At 36.0% G+C, this 18,827-nt stretch overlaps 1 protein-coding gene across 8 annotated transcripts in view; it reads left to right on the top strand.

Annotated features, from left to right (window-relative positions):
• KIF27 (kinesin family member 27) overlaps positions 1–18,827 on the top strand; it is an 81,694-nt gene that overhangs the window by 56,144 nt on the left and 6,723 nt on the right. For 7 of the 8 annotated variants that reach the window (XM_024753863.1, XM_024753869.1, XM_024753864.1 and 4 more), the window contains 4 exons: positions 3,760–3,975; positions 10,601–10,807; positions 12,287–12,485; positions 14,449–14,613. In XM_024753863.1, the coding sequence (XP_024609631.1) occupies positions 3,760–3,975; positions 10,601–10,807; positions 12,287–12,485; positions 14,449–14,613 (787 nt within the window). The remainder of the gene's footprint in view (positions 1–3,759; positions 3,976–10,600; positions 10,808–12,286; positions 12,486–14,448; positions 14,614–18,827) is intronic. The other variant, XM_024753867.1, reaches the window with a different exon arrangement.

Below are 18,827 nucleotides of genomic sequence, written 5' to 3'. Positions count from 1 at the left end.
CTGCAACTAAAGAAAGCCCATGCACAACAATGAAGACCCAATGCAGCCAAAAAATATTTTTTTAATAAATAAATAAATAAAGTTAAAAAAAAAAAAAAAGACAAGGGTTTCTTTATAAAAAATTTTGTTGTAGGACTTGGGTTCTCTGAGCCAGTCAAAGAAGTGGTTTTATGAAGGACTTCACCTCAATTTCAGGGTTTTTTTTGTTTGTTTGTTTTTTTATTTTTTTTGGTACGCGGGCCTCTCACTGTTGTGGCCTCTCCCATTGCGGAGCACAGGCTCCGGATGCGCAGGCTCAGCGGCCATGGCTCACGGGCCGAGCTGCTCCGTGGCATGTGGGATCCTCCTGGACCGGGGCACGAACCCGTGTCCCCTGCATCGGCAGGCGGACTCTCAACCTCTGTGCCACCAGGGAAGCCCAATTTCAGGTTTTGAAAAAGGAATGATTGTGGAGGAAGTAGAAGGACCCAGGAGAAGCTTTTTTGGATATATGTATATATATATTAGATATATACATACTTTCAATAATAGCAGTAGCAACAATAGCATCTAAAAATGAAGCTAGCTTTCCCCAGACTTGACAAAGACTGTCTACGCAAACCTTTGCCTCCAGCTGGCCTTGAGTCTGGGGTCAGTCTATAATATTGAGTCATGGAACAGAGAGATCAGTGACCTGCCCTTTATTAAACCTGCCTGTCATCCAGCATCTAGACCACTGGGATCTGAGGTGATGGTGACATGTTCTTAACTTCTCCACCTCAGTATAGCAGGCGGACAGGCATGGGGACCTGCACTTAACCTCTGCTGTGTCCTCTGTTCCCCAAACATGCTGAAATAGCTTTTAGCAGCAGGCTGTTGGACATTGGGGTAGGGGCAGCCCCTCCAACCAGCCTAGTTGCTGGTGCTACATCCAGGTAGCTTGTTTACATTGGCTGTCAGGGTCAAGTTTTAAAAGCTGTGACCCCCGAAAAAGACCCATATAAATGACAGCAAAGGAGGTTAACAAATTAAGGTATCAAGTGAATAAATAGAAGAAAATACCTGGGACCTTTATGGTATGCGCTGTATCACAAAAGAAAAAAGAGGAAAAAAATAAAAAAGGAATAAGAAGGAGACTCTTATTTCTGAAATACATTTACTTCATGATACAGGGGGAAAAAAGAAAAGAAAATAGCGGTTTTCTAGTTTCAACAAGATGTGATATGTAGGAAGTCAGAACATACTGAGGTAAGCAGAGAGTGCAAATAAAGGAAACCCACAGGAAATCATAGCAAAATTGATTCTTTGAAGATTGTTTTAATAAAACAGAAGAGAAACTTGAGACATATTTCTGGGTTCCTTTTAAAACAAAAGTCATAAGAATATTACATATTTTTTCAGTATTTAAGAAATACCATAAGATGCGATCATATGCATTTCAGACAAGAAACATGATATAAAAAAGCCTATATTCATAACATATAGAGATTTAACTCAAAATGAATCAAAGACCTAGATGTAAGTGCTAAAACTATAAAAGTCTTAGAAGAAAACATAGGTATAACTCTTTGTGACCTTGAGTTAAGCAATGGTTTCTTGGATATTTCACCTAAAGCACAAGCAACAAAAGAAACATTAGATAAATTGGACTTCATCAAAATTTAAAGTGTTTGTGATGCAAAGGACGTTATCCAGAAAGTGAAAAGATAACCCACAGAATGGGAGAAGATATTTGCAAATCATATGTCTGATAAAGGACTTGTATCTAGAATAGATAAAAAACTCTAACAACTCAATAATAAAAAGACAACCCAATTAAAAAATGGGCAAAGGATATAATAGAAATTTCTTCAAAGAAGATATACAAATGTCCAATAAGCACATGAAAAGATGCTCAACATCATTAGCTGTCAGGTAAATGCAAACTAAAATTTAAATGAGATACTGCTTCACACCCACTAGGATGGCTATAATCAGAAAAATAGATAATAAGTGTTAGTGAGGATATGAAGGAATTGGAACTCTCACACACTGCTGGTGGGATTGTAAAATGGTGCAGTTGCTTTGGATAATTATCTTGTAGTTCCTCAAAAGGTTAAACATAGAATTACCAAATGACCTAGCAATTCCACTCCTAGGTGTATATCCAAGACAAGTGAAGACATACATGCACAGAAAAACTTGTACATGAATGTTCATAACAGCATTATTCATAATAGTCAAAAAATGAAAACAACCCAAATGTCCTTCATTTGGGACAATATATAAATGAAATAATGGGATATTATTCAGCAATAGAAAGGAATGAAGCACTGATACATTCTACAACATGGTTGAACCCTGGAAACGTTATGTTAAGTGAAAGAAGCCAGTCACAGTAGGCAGTTCCATAGAGACAGAAAGTAGAATACTGGTTACTTAGGACTGGGTGGGGGCTTGGTGAGGAAATGGAATGACTGCTAGTGGGTCATAAAAGCATAAAAGCATATGATAAAAGCATATCATTGTGAAGTTTTGAGTACACGAGGGGAAAAAATATATCCTGAAAACTTCCAGATAGAAGACTAGTCACTTGAAAATCTTGAGAGTCAGAATGGCATTAGACTTCTCAACCTTCTTCATTAGAAGTTAAAAGACCTGAAGCAGTCTTAAAACTCATAAGGAAAATGGTTTCCAAACAAGCATTCTCGTTTTAGCCTAACCATCAATCAAATGGGAAGATAGAATAAGGACATTTTCCAGTGAAAAAATTATCTACTACCTAGCCTGTCTCAGGAAACTGCTAAAGGATGTGCTCCTTAAAAGTGAGCATGCAAGCTATGATAAAGGAAGACTCAGGATCCTGCAAATGTGATCTAACTGGAAATTTTCAGGATAATACCAAAGGAAGTCCAGGAACAACTAGTCCAGTTTGGAGCAGGAGGATGGAGGCTCCAGGCAAAATGTTCATGTATTCAGAAAATCATGTGAACTGACCATTGGTTTATCTAAAATCTGTAATACAACTTATGTTGGGAGAATAGAGGGAGGGGAAGTACAGAAGAGGAGGCATAGGACTGCTAAATCCTTGTCTTCCGTAATAGATAATCAGCAGACAGTATCTAAAATTGGTAATGTTATTTAGGAACATGGACGTAAACACCAAAAGAAATAGCTTAAAAGGTTAAAGATGGTTGTTTCTAGGGAGCAGGACTCAGGGGAAAGGGTCAGGTAGGGGACTGCTTTTTAAAAACATTATTAAACCTTATGGCAGTATATACATATAATTACTTTGACGAAAAACTCTTTTTAAGATTATCTTAAATTGGTCATAATGAAGATCACCGTAAATCTAACTGGCCATAATTCTGACCGGAATGAAATAAGAATAGAAACAAATTGTATGTTTAAATAACAACAAACCAAATGTCAACCTCTAGGAAATGTTAGCATAATTAATTCTACTATGTAACAGGCCAAGAAAGAAAAGTTTAATTTGGAAAATAATACAAAAGAAAAATACTGCCTCTCAAACCTGTATTGTATAGTCTGGTTTGGCCAAGCAATACTTAGTAATAAATTCATTGTTTGAAAAATCTCCACTTTTTTAAAAAAGGCATTCAACTTAAGATTTTAGAAAATGAAGCTCCCCAGTCCCCCAAAAAACTCCATGGGAGAAAACAATAATGTAAAAGCTAAAAATATGTTCACTTAGTAATTTTCTCTGTGTTTTTCCTAATTTATTTACAGCCTGGATTTCTAATAACTGGTCTTGGGGTGTCTGGTTGATTGTCTTTTTAGGCTTTAAACACAGATAGTTTGAAAATATCAACTCGCCTGAGCTTGTTGGACCAAGAGTTGTCTGAAAAGAATGTGCAGCTCCAGAACAGCACAGCTGAGGAGAAAATAAAGATTTCAGAACAAGTTCAAGCCCTCCAGAAAGAAAAGGATCAGCTACAGAGAAGAAGAAACAGCGTGGATGAGAAACTTAAAAATGGTAGTGTGTTATCACCTGAAGTAAGTCAGTATGCTTTGGAACTAGAAGTACTGTATGATGGATCACTTGGATGATTTCCTCCATTTTTGTTACTTAAACATAAAAATGACAAATCTGGTCAACTTTGTTTCCTTGAGACTTTTGTCAGATGTAATGAGTCTGCCTGTCACCTGTTTGGTGCCATGAGGCATGCTTGACTAGAAACTGTGATGTCCTCTCGTAGAGGTCCATGAATGTGGCCCCTTCCAGGCATTGCCAGGGACTGGGAGACTAACGTTTCTTTTGAGTATGGTCTTTCTCAGGTGGGGTTTCTCATCTGAAATCACAGAACACAGAAAAAGATTTGAGGGACACTTTTTTTCATTTCTTCCAAAGAGGGCACCTGTCTTCTCTCTATGTATCTTTCTTGAATGATACTTGGTAATTCATCACATATAACAGATGTCTAGGGCATTAAGGGTTAATTCTTTCAGAAAGTATGGGAGAATGTTCCACTCTAAGTCCTAGCCAAGTAGATGCATAAAACTCAAACCCCAATAAAAACACCTTTTAGGGGCTTCCCTGGTGGCGCAGTGGTTGAGAGTCCACCTGCCAATGCCGGGGGACATAAGTTCGTGCCCTGGTCCGGGAGAATCCCACATGCCGCAGAGCGGCTGAGCCCGTGAGCCATGGCCGCTGAGCCTGCGCGTCCAGAGCCTGTGCTCCGCAACGGGAGAGGCCACAACAGTGAGAGGCCCGCGTACCTCAAAAAAAGCCCAAAAAACAAACAAAAAACACCTTTTAGGATTTTTCATTTAGGGGAGGATATGGCTTCTCTCACCTTTATTTTTTTTAACTGTAAAAGATGTTTCATTTGTTGGCTAGCAAACTGTCCCAGACTTTGTCTTTTCAAAATTTTACTTCAGTTGGCAGTGGTGTCCATACCTTATTACTTTATCAGACAAAGATGAACTTTTTTTTTTTAATTTATTTTTGGCTGCATTGAGTCTTTGTTGCTGTGTGCAGGCTTTCCCTAGTTGCAGCAAGCGGGGGCTCCTCTTCATTGCAGTGCTTGGGCTTCTCATTGCAGTGGCTTCTCTTGTTGCGGAGCACGGGCTCTAGGTTCGCGGGCTCAGTAGTTGTGGTGCACGGGCTCAGCTGCTCCGCGGCATGTGGGATCTTCCTGGACCAGGGCTCGAACCCGTGTCCCCTGCATTGACAGGTGGATTCTTAACCACTGCGCCACCAGGGAAGCCCCAAAGATGAACTTTTGAGCCTGGATTTTCTCTGCAAATATTTATAGTTGATGTCCAAAGTAAGGGAAAGCTGCTGAGAGAAAGTAAGTGGCTGGGATTCATGTATCTTGTAGTGTTTTAGATTGGAGCAAGTGTGACAAGAAGTGAAAGGGGCTGGTTAAGAAGGAACAGGGGAAAGGATTTCATGACATTATTGTTCATTGAGTTGATGAAAGAAATTGAAGACAACCTTGACTGGGGGCTATGTGACATTATAAGCTTCTACTGCCCTATTTTATAACTTAATTGGGGTAGCTTTGCCAAGGATCACAGAATGAGGTTGTCCTCCTGAGGCTGTTAAATTGGAGCCCCAAGCCTACAGATGTGAAGGTCTGAGAGCCTTAGATTCAGCAAAACATAGGATTTAAGGAATTCTTGCCTGCCCAGGACAGTTACTGGGCCCTATGGGAGGAAAAAAAAGAAGGAGAAAACATTATGCTTCCCTTGAGGAATTCATACTACATCTGAGGAGACAGATAGAAAGATGAGAAAACTCTAAACCCTGAAGAACATAAAAAAGCAAGTTATAGATAATGTAATAAAGCTATACTTATTACATTATTTATACAAAACAATGCAGTGATCATTTGGGGGAAGATTCAATTAAGGCAGCCTTGTTAGATCAGAATCTTGAGCTGGATTATGAAAAACATGGTATATATTGATAGATATAAGAAAGAAGGCCATTTTAGATAGAACACTGTTAAATAAGGCATAGAGATGGGAATGAGCAAATTATGTTTGCAGAGGGGTAGAGTGGCCATTCTTTTTTAATTTTAATTTTTTTGTACAATTGTTAAGGTTACACTCCATTTAGAAATATTACAAAATATTGTCTGTATTCCCTGTGTTGTACAATACATCCTTGTAGCCTGTCTTACTCCCAATAGTTTGTACCTCCCATACTCCCACCCCTATAATGCCCCTCCCCCCACACTGGTAACCACTATTTTGTTCTCTATATCTGTGAGTCTGCTTCTTTTTTGTTATATTCACTAGTTTGTTGTAATTTTTAGATTCTGCCTATAACTGATATAGCATTTGTCTTTCTCTGACTTATTTCACTTAGCATAATGCCCTCCAAGTCCATCCATGTTGCTGCAAATGGCAAAATTTTGTTCTTTTTTATGGCTGAGTAGTATTCCATTGTGTATATATACCAATTCTTTATCCATTCGTCTGTTGATGGACACTTAGGTTGCTTCTGTGTCTTGGCAGTTGTAAATAATGCTGCTGTGAACAATGGGGTGCATGTGTCTTTTCTAATTAGTGGGTGTCTTTTTTTTTTTCTGGATATGTACCCAGGGGTGGAATTGCTGGGTCATATAGTAGTTCTATTTTTAGTTTTTTGGGAAACCTCCATACTGTTTTCCACTGTGCACCAATTTACATTCCCACCAACAGTGTATGAGGATTCCCTTTTCTCCACATCCTCACCAACATTTGTTATTTGTGTTCTTTTTGATGATAGCCATTCTGACAGGTGTGAGGTGGTATCACGTTGTGGTTTTGATTTGCATTTCCCTGATGATTAGCAATGTTGAGTATCTTCTCATTTGCCTGTTGGCCATCTGCATTTCTAGAGGGTCAATTCTTATCTTCAAGAAACATTTAAGTTTCTACTTCATGAGGAATTCTGTAACTAAAAACATTATGTAGTGTTTTGTGGTGAAAATGCAGCACAATGCATGGTACTTGTTTGGCAGCCACCCTGGATTTGTTTGAGGGAAGGGTGAGCCGCCTACAATTGGTGGGGTTCCATTTAGGCCTGTGAGCGTCTGTGCACCCTGCTTCCACATGGTTGGTTCTTCTTAGTGTAGCTCTGAAATGGGCTCTGCTCTCACCACTGTTTTCACGCCAAGATTGGTAGTACTAAATAGATCTCCAGTAGCAGATGATCACCAACATGAGATTCTGCTGTGACACAAGACATCAGTAAAATCTAGGTGGAATGGTTTGCTGTTTTGATGTCTTTAAACTTGCTCAGAATTATTTTTTCTTTCCACAATAAATCAGAATATTTTTTCTAATTGTATTACTTCATGGGAAATGATAGAAAGATTTTAGATCACTATACTAGTACAGGATTACCCAACAATTTAATATAGACAAATCACCTCCTTTTTTGGGGGGTAAAATCCAGAAACTAGAATTTAGAAAAAATAAAATATTTGAACTCTGTTTTTCTAATAATGCAGAGCAGTTACCTAATAAGTGGAGTATAGGAAGAATACATATGAATATCTATGTTTATTTCATCTTTTACATTTTCAATTTCATGTTTTTTCGGTTTTTTTTAAATTTCATATTTTATCATTAGAAAATGCATATAGTTTATAGAGAAATACATGCAGTGCTTGCTCAAAAGGTTTTGTTTGTCATGTTTGTTTTTTACTAATGGGAAATTTGTGATCTAAGATATTTGGAGACCACTGCTTTAGATCCTTGTTACTCTCAGTGTGATCTCTGTACCAGCAGCAATAGTATCTACCTGGGAGCCTGTTAGAAATGCAGAGCCTCAGGTACCACCGAGACCTGCTGAATTAGAAGTCTGCATTTTTACAAGCTCCCTGGTGCATGTTTGGAAAGCAGTGCTCTGTGACAAAGCATAGTCAACTCTTGATAATCTAAGGTTTGAGTTGTGGCAAATTCTTCATCCTGGGACAGCTTCCCATTGCCCCTCATCTTCTCAACCTACAACTTTTTGTTGGGTTAGATGGAACCACAAATATTTATATGCTGGAGCCTCACTAGAGCAGGCTATCCTCAGGGTTCTATAGATATGCTGCCTTACATTATCTCAGTGCTTCGCTAACATAGATCCAAAACTATAGAAACTAAATTTGTACCAAATTGTTCTCAGCCATTACATAAAGGCAAACTGTTTCCACATTTATTTTTTTTGTTTTTTTTGTTTTTGTGACCTTTCTAAACTGTTTTAACTTACAGGCCTTATAAAATGTCAGTTTTATGGCAATAAATATTAGCTCCTGTGCTTGCAGAAAACATGAACTTACTACTTTGCAGGAGAAAGAGTTATCAGCAGAACTATGTCTTTTTCACAAATAATGGGGCTCACTGTGCTCAGGTGTACTAGGTAATCCTTTCTTTTTTTTTGAATTTTTATTTTATTTATTTTTTTATGCAGCAGGTTCTTATTAGTTATCCATTTTATACATATTAGTCTATATATATCAATCCCAATCTCCCAATTCATCACACCACTACCACCCCCTGCTGCTTCCCCCCATTGGTGTCCATACATTTGTTCTCTACATCTGTGTCTCAATTCTGCCCTGCAAACTGGTTCATCTGTACCATTTTTCTAGGTTCCACATATATGCATTAATGTACGATATTTGCTTTTCTCTTTCTGACTTACTTCACTCTGTATAACAGACTCTAGATTCATCCACGTCTCTACAAATAACCCAATTTTGTTCCTTTTAATGGTACAAACCCACAGCAAACATCATTCTCAATGGTGAAAAACTGAAACCGTTTCCTCTAAGATCAGGAACAAGACAAGGATGTCCCCTCTCACCACTCTTATTCAACATAGTTTTGGAAGTCCTAGCTACGGCAATCAGAGAAGAAAAAGAAATAAAAGGAATACAAATTGGAAAAGAAGAAGTAAAACTGTCACTGTTTGCAGATGACATGATACTATACATAGAGAATCCTAAAGATGCCACGAGAAAACTACTAGAGCTAATCAATGAATTTGGTAAAGTTGCAGGATACAAAATTAATGCACAGAAATTTCTTGCATTCCTATACACTAATGATGAAAAATCTGAAAGAGAAGTTAAGGAAACACTCCCATTTACCATTGCAACAAAAAGAATAAAATACCTAGGAATAAACCTAACTAGGGAGACAAAAGACCTGTATGCAGAAAACTAACCACATTTGTTTTTGGTAGAATATAATCATAGTATGCATTCAAAAGTCAAATATTTTCTTGGGTTATTCACTTTTATTTTCTGGTTCTTCTTATTCACCTAAGTACCTTTCAGGATTTAAGTTTGTTTTTCTTAAAAAGGTGAATATTATTTTCTTCCTTATGGAGTGATTATCAAATCTTCAAATTCAGTAATTGCACAAAGAAATAAAATGGCTGCTGAACATTTTTTTTTCCAAAATGGCTCTTTCAGGAGATTTTATAAAATGGCTTTAAAAAAAATAAGTATTATTCAACCTTCCATTGGAATAGGTTATTACCTACCTTTTCCCTGAATTCCAGAAAAGGAGTTCCGGAAGTCATTCTAACTGTTCTTTGGGGAGATTAGAAATAGTAACATTATTTTTCTTTGAAATGCTATGGGGAGGAGAGGAGAGAAATACCTGGGTCATATACCCAAGACATATGAAAATGTTTTTTGCTCCTCTCCCTTCATTAAGTTGTTCAGCAGATACGTACTGAGTTTAAACTATGTAATATGTACTGTGCTAGGCAATAAGGATGTGAGTATGGACAAGACCATCTGCCCTCAGGGAACTTAAAGTTGAAGTGGGCTCCACCACAAGTATGGGGATACAAAAATATATATCCAGGTCTTACCACGTCCAAAATAATTTCTTACCAGAGATTTAGGTCCCCTAAATAAGATGTTATTTGGATAATTCAGAGAACGGCTAGGTTTTCTGACAGCAATTCATCAGATTTTTTTTTTCCTACAGAGGAAATCTTCTTTGGCATATGAAAAAAAGGTTTTGCTGCCACCATTTTTAGTGCCTACACTTTCCCTCTAATGACATCTCCTAGGAATCTTATGAAATGTTTCATGTCCTTAAATCCTCACTACTTTTTCTTATGTTACACAGTGTTTTTTCCCTAGAGACTCTCCTCTGATTACTAGTTCTTAATAACTTATTTTAATATATTTCCTCTTTCCTTCCTAGCAATATATTGTTTTGATAGATCCTTGAAGGGACCCCCGAGGTCTCCAGATCTCAGTGACACATAATATGCACTTTAGGAGCCATGGAGGGAGATAACATGATGACACTGTCAAACCTGTGGGCTGAGGCTTTGTTCAAGTGTATTCCTTCGTGATCAGCATTTGCTTATGACCTTGGGATGTTTCATAACTCACCTAACCTTCTTCCTCTTCCATTTTGCTACCCAAGGTTTACTACAAAGATTCAATGATTATTTGTTATATATATGTGTGTGTGTTTGTGTGTGTGTGTGTACACACAGTGCATTGTGTAGCATAGCAAACACTCAAAAAACATTTTTTTTAATTTAGTAGAAGAATGGTACTGTCCATTAGACTCAAATAGCATAATAAGATCTTAGTATATGACAAAGTCCAAGTTATACTGTTTCATTTAAAATGAGTGATTTCTTTTGTATTATATCTAGGAAGAACATGTTCTTTTCCAACTTGAAGAAGGGATTGAAGCTTTGGAAGCTGCAATTGAATACAAGAACGAACATATCCAGAGTCGCCAGAACTCACTCAGAGCTTCACTTCAAAATCTCTGTCATAGTGAAGAAAATGTCTTAGAAAAACTAATCTGCCTGAGTCCTGTTGAGATTAGAGCTATTCTTTTCAGATATTTCAATAAGGTTTGTTTTTCAGGGACGGAGGATTTTCTTATAAAGAGGGGTTGAGATGCTTATACAGCTCACATTTATGTAGAATTTACAGCACTGAATGTTGTCATCTGAAATCTTTGCACTTATCCAAGTATGTAGGCCTAACTTTGTGAGGTTCTTAAAGTTGAAGGGCCTTTTGAAAGAAGGGCTTTTGGGAATAGTTTTAAAAACCAAAGAATTTAAGTTATATTCCTCAGTCACTATTTCTTGGTTGTATGTTTTCTAGATTTGATTGTTCCTACTCAGCATTCGTGAAAAATCAAGGGCCCTCCAGGTTTGGGTTCTCTTTCCTTCATTGCTGTAGGGTAGGGGTAACCTGTACCTTCTCATTATACCCTGTGAATTGAAATGGAGGTGAAATGGTGCATCAGTGACAAAGATAGTAATAGATTTTAGCATTAACCTGGATGGGCTTAATATAAATTAAAATATTTTATACAGATTTGACAGCTTACTGATAGAGATGTTTCACAGCATTGAAAACTATATCTGTCTTTTCTCTAATGTCTTCTCTTAAGATATATATTATGAAGTGTTAAGCAAGTAGATAACTCTTTTCTCTGGAAAATATATTCAGTTTAAGGGAATAGCAGACAGTTGATGAAAAATGAAACACAGAAGTTTTAAAATAAAGTTCTAATTCTGTTAGACAATTGAAATAAAGATGACTAAATTAATGGAAATGTGATACACAGGCCTTCTCTTGGATAATTACCGTAAGTAGTAAGCTTCTATTATTGATGCAAGTGCATCCCATCACTGGGTGTGTGGAGGGCAGAAATATGGTGCATGTTGTCTGAGGCTTTGATACAGATAACTCTTCTGTGGTGTTCTCAGAGGAAGGGTTCTTAACCCAAAGCACCCAGGTGAAGGTCAGTGGATTTTCTGGTCTTAAGAACTCTTTGTAGAAATGAATATTTTTCTGGAGAGAATGTCATTACATTATTAACAAGTTCTGTGACACAGATACTGTCTGAAGTGTTTTTACTTTATATCAGTGCAGAGAGGAACCCACTGGACTAAATGTACAATCTGAGACCGAACTCTATAGCTTAAAAATTCTGTCACTTATTTATAACATTCACTTTGGAGTTAAAAATGAGAATTATCTAGATGTTACAGAAGTCTTTAGATTCTTGATATCTTTTTAGACTGGAGAAATGGAGTTGTAGGATTATAAATGTAAACTCCAAAGATCATGTCTAAGAAATGATGGAGAGGTGATTGTTAGAGTAGAGCAACATTATATTTAAAATGAAGTTGTTACCAATTCAGAATCTCAACAAATTAACAAGGCTGTTAGGTTATCTTGTGGGTATATTACAAAGCATTTGCCTTGTTATACCATGGGGATTAAGGGAGTTCATTTTTATGAAGTCTAAGAGAAGTACATTAGTCTATTAGGCTGTCTAAAACACACTTAAAAGATCAAAAAAATGTCTTTGCTAGGTGGTTAATCTGCGAGAAGCTGAACGGAAACTACAGTTACAGAATGAAGAAATTAAAATGAAAGTTCTGGAACGGGATAATGTGGTTCGTGAGTTGGAATCTACACTGGAACATCTGAAATTGCAGTGTGACCGGAGACTGACCCTTCAGCAAAAGGAACACGAGCAAAAAATGCAGCTTCTGCTACATCATTTCAAAGGTAACTGCCCCTTCACATCAGTTGTGTAATGGGGACGTGTAGGAGGGGGATTGGGAAAGGAAGGTAGGACAGAATTGGATCACTTAAAGCCCAACATGTATAAATAGTTACTACTTATATGTGTTTTGTGCTTTACATGTTTTGGTCCACATGTTGGGATAGTTGACTTTGATGCAGGGCTATTCATGCTTGAAATGCCTTCTCCTCTGCCTGTCCCCAGTGCCACACAGAGAACTGCTGCAATCCTGTTACTTTGTTGTGGTCTACTTTTTATGTAGGAATGTGGGATGACTTCTGGCTTGGTGGTGTACAGTTGAAAAGTTCCCCATCTCTAGGATATAGAACCTTGATATTTAAATCACTTTCCCTTCATAAAATTAAACTGATAGGTTCTGTCAGATTTCTGGTTATATTTCTTGTTACAGTTTTCAGTAAATTATAAATTTTATGCGTTAAGGTTATAGCTTAGGTCAAAATTAGTCTACCATTGATGGGCACATAGTGTTATCAGTGCACAGTAGTTCAACTGTCAGCTGTGGTATGGAGTTGTCATAGCAATTGGTCTTCAATACCTGGGCTTATGGCTGGTACACACAGTTCCTATGGCAACAAAATCACTGTCTGGCGATAACTTCAATGCCTGGAATGCTTCAGTCCAGGTGGCTTGGCTGTTTAATCTTGATTCTTATGAATCTATAGCTGGAACTGTGCTAAAAAGGATCTGGAAGAAGCAACCTGAGTAAGCAGAAAATTGGAAAATATATGCATTTGAGTGTTGAGGCAGTTTGCCTCTAAGTTAATTCTATAATAAGTTAATTAGCAACCAGTTGCCTGATGACAGGATTTCCTTGACTGGATTCCATGTTATTTCATTCAAACATGCTTTCCTTACCTTATGTTAATTCTGTCTTAAGTCTCTAAAAGTGATATTTTAATAGAATTTTTAATATGTTTTTCAAGTGGTTGGCATTTTACCGCAAAAGTTCATGCTTTAGCCAAATGAGAACATTTAAAAAATCATTCATTTCTATAGCTGGGACAAGTTTTTCACAGCAAGGTTATAACTGAAAATGTTAACAACTTATGAATTTTCTAATTTCAACTGAATATAGGCCATAAAATTAAGTTCATTTTTATGATATCCTTCATGGGGATTCTGATTTGTAATGTTATTAATTTAAAATGTTTTTTAAACAAGATGATGGGTTAATATAAAATTACAGATATACTTAGATCAATTTTTACAAAACAACCAATTATAACAAAAGAAAATTACAAACCAGTAGGACCATTTTATAGATTTACCAATAGGAAAGAGTAGGTCTGAAAGTGTGTATTTCTGAAGGTCAGTAAAACTGCGTTTTACTGGTTCTAGAACCTAACCCAAAGGGGACAGTTTTAGACATTCCTAAATATTAATTAGAAGCTTTAAAATTATATTGTGTCATAAACTAGAACTTTACTTATACTTTCCCCCCCCTTCTCCTTTTTTGGTGGTGTTTTCCTTTGTAATTTAATCTTTCTAGCCTCTTTTGACAGGTTTCCAGTTTTTGAGGGTTTTTTTGGTTCTATATTTCTTGGGCCTATAAACTTTAGGCTTATAACTTTCCATATATCCGTGGTTCCTGATAATAAACTTCAAGACATTGATGCAGCTGGACAGAGTTCCAAATGTGAACCTTACTTCTGCTCTTCTGAGGATAAATTTAGTTAGTAGCTACTCAAAAAGTGCTTATGAATCATGAAAAATGCGGTAGCTGGTAGGGATTAGGGTGGAGAAGGGCTCATCCTACTTCGAAAAATTTTACAGGCAGAAGACTCCAAATTGTAGCTGAAAACAAATCCAGCCAAGTAATAGATACATGTAACATACTTCTGACCCTACAATACAGTCTGGGAGTTCTGTTAGAATTTTCAATCATTTACTTTAAACTGATTTTAAATGTAAATTTCTGTTTTTTAGAGCAAGACGGGGAAGGCACTGTGGAAACTTTAAAAAATTATGGAGATAAAATCCAGCAGCTGGAAAGAGAGCTTTATTTCTATAAGAAAACCAGCAGAGATCTTAAGAAGAAACTTAAGGAATTGGTAGGGGAAGCAATTCAGCGACAACTAGTACCATCAGAAAGTAAGAGATTTAGTGTTACTTGTCACACCAACACCGTAGCATGGTTTGTAGTGGAGCCTTTCCCAATTGATTGGATTATTTAGGATTAGATATTTAACTTCTCTTTGTCTCTGTAGACAAAAATAGTTGTCTAGTCTATGTGTAACACAGAATCACTGGAGAAAAGAATAAATGAACAAATGTATATGTGTGAAGGAAATGATCATTTATTCGATTGCCTGCCATGTACCAGGGGCTCTTGTCACTTAATTCTTAAAATAACCCTAAATATAGGATAGCTGTTGTTTTCCTGTTTTATAGTAAATTAAGCCTTCTGATTATCATAAAAAAGTAAAATAGAGAATAATAAAAGTAAAATAATATTTATGTATTTCTAAGATCAGTCATGTTTTTTCATATCATGACCTCTAGAAATTCAAACATATAATAAAACCCATCATTGAGACAAGGAAGTTTTCTTGCATATGTAGATATGTAGAAATAACCATCTTCCTCAATGAAATGATAAAACATGACAAAGAACTTTGCAAAAGCAAGAAGTGCCATGAAGGTGATATACTGTTATGATTAAAACATATTGTCTTACTACCATGTGTAAAATAGATAGCTAGTGGGAAGCTGCTGTATAGAACAGGGAGCTCAGCTCAGTGCTCTGTGACAACCTAGAGGGGTGGTATGGGAGTGGGGTCGCAGGGAGGCTCAAGAGGGAGGGGATACAGGTATACGTATAGCTGATTTACTTTGTTCTACAGCAGAAACTAACACAACATTGTAAAGCAATTATACTCCAATAAAAAGAAAAAAGAAAAAACATATTGTCTTTAAGCCACCAATAGAGAGGAATCAGTATCTCTAAAATAATGTATACTCATTTTATAAAAGAATTAGCCTTCCTTTAGAGAAAGTATTCTTCTAATAAGTTAAGAATGGCTTTTGAAAGTTGACTTTATAGCTCTTTTTAGAAACACAACTATTTTGTACCTGTAAAGAAAACTAAAGATGGGTATAACAAGATATAAAGAGTACACCTGAAACTAATATGATGTTATATATCAATTATATCTCAACTTAAAAATATAATTATAAAAATGAAACCATAAAAATATAGAAACCAATGGAAAATGATATATATGCACAATGAAAAGATATATACTGAATATATAATATAAGCAGAATTAACATAGTTTTAAATCTTCAAACTTAGTAATATTTTAGAAAAGTAGTTCTAATACTACCTTATATTTATTGTATTTATCATTTACAGGCATTTTCCCAAATAGTTCAGTTTAGCCCTCAAACTCAGGGTAGGCCGGTATATGCTAACCTCATTTTTAGATGAGGAAATTAAAGCTTAGAGCGGTCCAGTGACTCATGAGCCAACCAGTAATTAGAGCATGGTCTAAGGTCCCTGGTCTTCTGATTCCTGGTTCTGTGTTCTAGTATAAAAGTCATTTTAGGATAGAGATGTGATACAAACATACGAATTCTGCCAAAGAGACTAACCTTTCTGATTTTCAATGTAGTAATGCAGAGGTATTTACTCATATAATTAAAATATTTACTTGAAATACAGCCTGCAACATATAGCTGAACCTTTTACTTGAAACGCTATCTGCAAAAAATTAAAATGTAAGCAGGTATTAAGTAGGACACAGAGCAATTAGCACAAAACCATTTTTGCTTTAAAAAAATTCGCTTTCAAATTTGAGATATCTGAAATTAGATGTTTACTGTTTAAATGGCCCATGTTTATACTGCTGAGTCTACTAGACATCTCTTTAAATGACAGTGTGGTTATATGGTGGTAAACAGGTTTAAGAAACCTGGATCTGGGACTTCCCTGGTGGGCCAGTGGATAAGACTCCACGTTCCCAATGCAGAGGGCCAGGGTTCAACTAGATCCAGCCTGCCGCAACTAAAGATCCCGCACGCAGCAACGAAGATCCCGTGTGCCACAACTAAGACCCGGCGTGGCCAAAATAAAATAAGTAAATAAATAAATATTAAAAAAGAAAGAAAGAAACCTGGATCCTAATCATGCTCTTGAATGAAACAAATATAAAAAGCTTTTAAAAAGCTAAATAATCTTGGAGATGTGTAAAGTGAGGATAACTCCTGTTTTACCAACTGACCTGGGAAGTCTAGTCTTTCTTTCTTTTTTCGGCTGCACCACGTGACTTGCAGGATCCTAGTTCCCCGACCAGGGATCAAACCCCGGCCCCCAGCATTGGAAGCTCAGAGTCCTAACCACTGGACCGCCAGGGAATTCCTGGAAGTCTAGTCTTAAAAATAATAATGTTGAAGATGTTATCTCAGCTAATTTGCTATATCCCCTAGAACCATCTTAAATATGTTTATTTTTTGGCTATAAAAAGTAATACATAGTCATTATAGAAAACTTTGAAAATATAGAAAAAAATCAGAAAAAGACCACCCATAATCCTACCCACAACTATTAACATTTCAGCATAATTCTTTTCACTGTTTTCCTTATGCTTTAAAAAAATTCATTTGGAATCATATTGGTGATATAGCTTGTACTATATCCTACCTCAAAATGCAGCTCCAATAAAATGACATTAAATAAGACTTTGATTTATAAAATATAGCAGTTTAAATATATCAAATTTTGAGTTCCCTAAACTGTATTATATGCTTAATAATCAGTATCCTAATTAATATATAACTGTCTTGGTATTCAGTTGATTGGGTTTTGTTAGTAGTCTTTTCATTGTCTGCCTACCAGACTTTATCTGCTTTGAATATTTTTAGCATTTTCAAATAGCAAAAGAATTAATCTTTTGACTAGAATATCTTGGTCACTTCTAAAAAGTGACCAAAAAGACTAAAAGCACTTGGTCATGCTTCTGTCACAGTGCATCTATTTTCTAACATTTTGTGAGGATAAAATCAGTATATATGGACATGCAGTCTGTGTACTTGTTTAAGTATTTAAAACTCTATACTTTTTTTAAATTGAATAATATTGTATTTTATCCCAAAACAAAGCATAAAAGTCTTGAAAGATACACAATTTAAGACATAAATTCTTATTTCGTTAAATCCAAGCAACTCTTTAAATTCAGCTTTAGCCATAATTAGAAGAATTTAATTATTGTTTCTTTTCTTTGGAGAGGATTGTTGTTTGAATATAAAAATACTTACATATCATTCACTACAGAGCTTACATTGAATTTCACTGAGAAAGAAAATTCTTTTTTAGCAAAAGTTATGAACTTAATTATAAAATATATAATATTTTGAAGACGTTACACTGGAGGTACAAGTTTATGACACAATAAAAATTTGATGAATGTATATGATACTAAATGCATTAATTAGATTTGTGTGTTATACCATACATTTGTAAATATATAATTTACAATGTGGTCAATTACATTAGTAAAACCATTCATCTTTTTTTTTTTTTACCTTTGTCTCCTTAAGTAGGTTTATTCCTAGATATTTTATTCTTTTTGTTGCAGTGATAAATGGGAGTGTTTCCTTAATTTCTCTTTCAGATTTTTCATCATTAGTGTATAGGAATGCAAGAGATTTCCGTGCATTAAATTTTGTATCCTGCTACTTTACCAAATTCATTGATTAGCTCTAGTAGTTTCCTGGTAGCATCTTTAGGATTCTCTGTGTATAGTATCATGTCATCTGCAAACAGTGACAGCTTTACTTCTTCTTTTCCGATTTGGATTCCTTTTATTTCTTCTTCTTCTCTGATTGCTGTGGCTAAAATTTCCAAAACTATGTTGAATAATAGTGGTGAGAGTGGACATCCTTGTCTTGTTCCTGATTTTAGCGGAAATGCTTTCAGTTTTTCGCCATTGAGAACGATGTTGGCTGTGGGTTTGTCATATATGGTGTTTATTATGTTGAGGTAAGTGCCCTGTATACTTACTTTCTGGAGGGTTTTTATCATAAATGGATGTTGAATTGTGTCGAAAGCTTTTTCTGCATCTATTGAGATGATCATATGGTTTTTCTTCTTCAATTTGTTAATATGGTTTATCACATTGATTGATTTACGTATATTGTAGAATCCTTGCAGTCCTGGGATACATCACAGTTGGTCATGGTGTATGATCCTTTAATGTGCTGTTGGATTCTGCTTGCTAGTATTTTGTTGAGGATTTTTGCATCTATGTTCATCAGTGGTATTGGCCTGTAGTTTTCTTTCTTTGTGACATCTTTTTTTTTTTTTT

This window comes from Neophocaena asiaeorientalis, unplaced genomic scaffold (genome assembly GCF_003031525.2).
Source record: "Neophocaena asiaeorientalis asiaeorientalis breed wild unplaced genomic scaffold, Neophocaena_asiaeorientalis_V1.1 scaffold220, whole genome shotgun sequence".
Classification (NCBI taxonomy): domain Eukaryota; kingdom Metazoa; phylum Chordata; class Mammalia; order Artiodactyla; family Phocoenidae; genus Neophocaena; species Neophocaena asiaeorientalis.
This window is presented reverse-complemented; position numbering and strand designations above follow the sequence as displayed.